The sequence below is a fragment of the Nannospalax galili genome, unplaced genomic scaffold, assembly GCF_000622305.1.
Source record: "Nannospalax galili isolate Female #2095 unplaced genomic scaffold, S.galili_v1.0 scaffold2017, whole genome shotgun sequence".
Lineage (NCBI taxonomy): Eukaryota > Metazoa > Chordata > Mammalia > Rodentia > Spalacidae > Nannospalax > Nannospalax galili.
This window is the reverse complement of record NW_008339716.1, coordinates 39,695-44,886: the sequence shown is the minus strand read 5'-3', so window position 1 is coordinate 44,886 and position 5,192 is coordinate 39,695. Positions and strand designations below refer to the sequence as shown.

The 5,192-nt window shown below is 36.9% G+C and overlaps 1 protein-coding gene and 1 non-coding gene across 2 annotated transcripts; one reads left to right on the top strand and one right to left on the bottom strand.

Moving 5' to 3' along the window:
- The first annotated feature begins 433 nt into the window (after positions 1-433).
- LOC115070614 lies at positions 434-541 on the top strand. Its single transcript, XR_003849759.1, has one exon. It is a non-coding gene; the product is annotated as a U6 spliceosomal RNA (small nuclear RNA).
- A 1,752-nt stretch (positions 542-2,293) lies between these two features.
- Positions 2,294-3,162, bottom strand: LOC103735222 (olfactory receptor 6C68-like). Its single transcript, XM_008834369.2, is given in 2 exon segments — positions 2,294-3,035; positions 3,037-3,162. Coding segments are annotated over 2 exon segments (828 nt in total). The 5' UTR covers positions 3,123-3,162.
- Positions 3,163-5,192: the final 2,030 nt, after the last annotated feature.

Here is a 5,192-nt window from a genome sequence, read left to right as displayed (position 1 = left end):
GTTAGTTGACATATGGGTGCTGGGAATCGAACCTGGGTCTTCTGAAAGAGCTGTCAGTGGTCTTAACCACTGAGCCATCTCTCCAGCACCCCAGATAAATATTCTTGACTCAGGTTGCTAGATCTTCTTGTAAGGTGACTAGGCATATATGTTCCCAACGAGTCATACTTTCAGCCCAACTCCCTCATGGACTTATACATTGTCAAGTCATGTAAATTTGGTTGCTTCTAACCTTTTACTACTTAAAAAGTGACTGTGATACTTATTGGCAATTAAAATTTTGGCATAGATTTCTAGATGCAGATTTATAGGTGAAGAGTTATATGTAATTTGGTAATTATTTTGGTGTTTACATACAAATTGTGTGTTAAAGTGCCTGATTCATTTTAAATGTTGTATACTTGTTACTTTTAAACAATAAAATAATTCATGAGTGCTTGCTATGGAAGCATATTCACTAAAATTGGAATGGTAACAGAGAAGATTAGCATGGCTCCTGTGCAAGGACAACATGTAAATTTGTGAAGCATTCCATTTTTTTAATAAAAATAATGTGACTATCTTTTGGTTATTTTTATATTTTGAAAGACATGAAAGAGGATATAAAATCATAGATTTGTTTTAACCTACAAGTATTAAAAGATTGCTTTAGACTGTTTTAAATGAGTTCAATTTATATTTTTCTCAAGAAATTGCTGCTGTTACTAAATATACATTTATTCAATACAAATAAAATAAAATAATTCATGAAAATGTGATGAATAAAATATGGATCATGGTTTTGATTAATAATGATATTATGTGTTCTTTCTATTAAAGGTAATTTGTTTCATTTTAGTGAACTAAATATTTTAATTTTTCTTGGCACACATAATAAGCTGTGTTTTTTTTTAAGTTTAATTTTTGGGAGACAGGATCTCCCTGTAGCTGCAGCTGGCCTGGAACTCCCTAAATAGATATGCTGGCCTCATTCTCATGGAGGTATACCTGCCTCTGCCTCCCAAGTGCTGGGATTAAAGGTATATGTTAACATACACGGCCATAAATTGTGTTTTTAGTTGAATCATTGAAGCTTCCTATACAGTTATGGCATTAACCATTTAATGTTGTGTGCCAGAAAGTTATACTTTTATTTATATTCCCTCTTTAATATTTTTCCTCAAATCAGTCATTTTTCTATAGATATTTTAATGTGAAGGGGCTGGAGAGATAGCTCAGTATACAGTTATGGCATTAACCATTTAATGTTGTGTGCCAGAAAGTTATACTTTTGTTTATATTCCCTCTTTAATATTTTTCCTCAAATCAGTCATTTTTTCTATAGATATTTTAATGTGAAGGGGCTGGAGAGATAGCTCAGTGGTTAAGAGCACTGACTGCTCTTCCAGAGGTCCCAGGTTCAATTCTCAGCACCCACATGGTGGCTAACTACCATCTGTAACTCCAGTTCCAGGGGATCCAGCACCCACTTCTGACCACTATGTGCACCACACAATACGGGTGCACTTGCATGAATGCAGGCAATACACTCATACACATTAATCAAAATAAAAAAAAAATCAAATTTCTTAAAATTTATTAGTTAAATATATCATATTTTAATGGGGAAAGAACTTATATCTTGCTGCATGAATGCAGGCAATACACTCATACACATTAATCAAAATAAAAAAAAAAATCAAATTTCTTAAAATTTGTTAGTTAAATGTATCATATTTTAATGGGGAAAGAACTTATATCTTGTTTAAGAATGATTTCTCATAAAAGTTGTAGGAAAGGAAAGGTTCATCATTATTGTATGTGAGAAAATTATCTAGAAAGAAGGAGACACAGTCATGCTCTTGTAAGTTATGGTTCAGAGATTCAAAGTGACACATTAAAAAATACTTTACTATTTCTATTTTGTGTGTATGAGTGTATTGCCTGCATGTATGTAATTAGACCCGTGTCATACAGTACCTGTGAGGCAGAAAAGGGTGTCAGATCCCCTGGAATTTGAGTTACAGAAGGTTGGCAGCCGCCATGTGGGTGCTGGGAATTGAATGCAGGTCTTCTGCAAGAGCAGCCAATACTCTTAACCACTGAACCAAGCCTCCACCCACTAAGTGACACATTTAATGTATCACATTGCTCAGTAATTAGTTTTGCAGTAAACAAACATGGGAAATTCTTGCTTAACAGCTGATGGGGCTAACCTCACTGAACTATATGCAAGGAAATTACAAAGCTGGATATTGGTCATGAAAAATAAGAAGTAAATGTGTATGCTTTGATTTGTTAACTTAGCCAAATTTTACTTCTTTAAGAGAAATGCTGTTTTCTTGAGTAAGTTGTGAGAGGCTTGTCGAACTTGCTTGTTCCTCAGAGTATATATAAAAGGGTTCAGCATGGGTGATATGGAGGAAATGAGCACTGACACACCTTTGTTAATGGTCACCTCTTCCTTTGCAGATGGTTTGATGTAGATGAAGATGCAGCTGCCGTAGGTGATGGAAACGACGATCATGTGAGAAGAGCAGGTGGAAAAGGCCTTTTTCTTTTGCTGAGCAGAAGGGAATTTTAGAATTGTCCTTATGATGTATATGTAGGAGAAGAGTACACATATAAGAGTAATGATGAAAGTCAACACAGCAGAGGCTATAACCATCTGCTCAATTAACCACGTGTCTGAGCACGATATTTTCAGGAGAGGGTTTGCATCACATGCAAAATGATCAATGATATTAGAATCACAGAATTCCAGATGTAAGACTAAACTAAGTGGCGGGAGGATGATCATGAGTGCTGATATCCAGCAAGAAATAATCATTGTTTTACACACCTTGTTGTTCATGACAGTCATATAATGCAAAGGTTTGCAGATGGCCACATAACGATCATATGACATGGTAGCCAAAAGAAAAAACTCAGTTACTCCAAATAGAGCTGTAAAAAATAATTGAGTAACACATGCATTATAGGTAATTTCTCTGTCTCCAGTTGAAATACTGTATAAGTGTCTTGGAACACAGGCAGTTGTAAATGAGATTTCTATGTTGAGGATCATCTGTGAGTCCCAGGAGGATGAATGTTGTAACTGACGTGTGGTTTCTCATCATCAGCTTTTGGAATTTTCCAGACATAAATGTTAATGTCAAGGCGACGTGAACTGTGGAATTCAATGACAAAACTGTTAATGACAAAACTCACACATCTTCCATTAACCTGAAGACTGAATTATTTTTATTAATGTGGGGAATTCACAGTGACAATGTGTATGCACATATGTCCATATGTAGTCACGGTTTCAGTCATTTAGGTGTTCAGCTCAGTGCACATTTGCACAATATAGTATTGAGAAAGTTCAGACAAAGCTGCTAAACGTCATCACAAACTGCACCCTTACTTTTTTGTCCTTTCAGATCTTCATTTTTTCTTGCATTCTGCATCACGTATTCACTTGTACTTCTGTTAATTTTTGGCTTCTAACCTCACTCACTCTTTAAAATGTTCCATCATGAATCGTTCTGTGATTTAACTCAATAGAAACAACATTTAAGCACAAATCTTTTGCCCTGTACCAAATAGCATTATAACTATACCACATAAGCGTTACCATATTTCTTAGAATGGCCAGTGAAGTAGGGCCATCTAATATCTCATGTAATCAATTGATTATATATTTGTTTATATATTTATTATTTTCATGCAGCATGTTTGGAGTTCAGAGGACAACTTGTTGGGGTTGGTTCTTTCCTTACTCCATGTGGGCCTCAGGGCTTGTGCTCTGGTCATCAGGTTTGGAGGCCAGTGCCTTAAGACACAGAAACATTTTGCTGGCCCTATACCTACTTTCAAATGGGAAATCTGATGCATCAAGAGCTAAAGTATAATCCCGTTATTTTCTACATAGGTGGCCAGTCAGTTTTCATAAGTCTATGTATAACTCACTATCCTCTGACTATTGGAATACATTTGACTTAATACTTTATATTTACAAACAGTGTGGTTTTATTGGTTATCAAAACAAAGACAGAGTTACTCTTCAATTTCTTGTCTATTATGGACAACAAGATGATGGAAGAATAAGGGATGGGAGTGTTAGAAATGATGTTGTTACAGCTGGTGTAGTAGAATAGCCAAGGACAAATCCTAAAGGCATGGTTCCAATCAGTCCTTAATTCATGTGTAATATCAGGGCTGAGGGTTTAAAAGTGTAAAAATACAGCTAGCTAATTTTCCCTATTTTTTATGTGTATGAATGTATTGCCTGCATGCATGTTAGTGCATCTGTGTCATGCAGTGCCGTGGAGGTCAGAAGAGGGCTCTGGATGCCCCTGGACTGGAATTAACCACAGTTCATAGCCATCATGTGGGTGCTGGGAATTTAACCCGGGTTCCTCTGCAAGAGCAGTCAGTGGTCCTAACTGCTGAGCCATCTCTCCATCCCATAATATTCTCTATTTTATTCCTTATACATTCTAGTATTTTGATTTCTCTGTTCAATACTTATTACAGTGAAGAATTAGGACTGACGGTTATAGACTTTGTTATTTTCTGTGAAGATCATCAGTAGGTAGAGATTAACACAGAGACCTACAACTGGCCAGTGTGCACAGAACAAGAGATTGCAGAATTCTCAGTCCTAAACAGGACACCTATATTGAACCCTCTTTTCCAAAGGCTCAGGGATCATTGCAGAAGAGGGGACTGAAAGGTTTTAGGAGTTAGCAGTTTTAGATGAATGCAAAGAGACTGTGTTGCCTGGACATCACAGAGTATTTGTACATACAAACTTATAATAAATTATATGACAGCATACACAAGACCTGTGCAACTCAAAACAGACAGGGACACAGCATAGATGGAGAAGTTAAGCAGGAATCCCTGGCCCCAGCAACAGATCTATTGGCAATTGTTGGATGCTAGGAAAGAGAGAGTCAGTTTTCCTTATTGCTGTGATGCCTGGTAGGTTGACCAGACTCCAAGGGATAGAGCCACACCCAATAATACTTGGCAATACAGAATGGATTCCATAGGCCTTAAATAAACGGGCGTGGTGCTGTACACCTTTAATCCCAGCACTTGGAAGCCAGAGGCAGGCAGATCTTTGGGAGTTTGAGGCCAGCCTGGTCTACATAGTGAGTTCCAGGACAGCTGGGGCTAAAAGGAGACCCTGTCTCAAAAATACCAAAAAAAAATAGACAAATAAT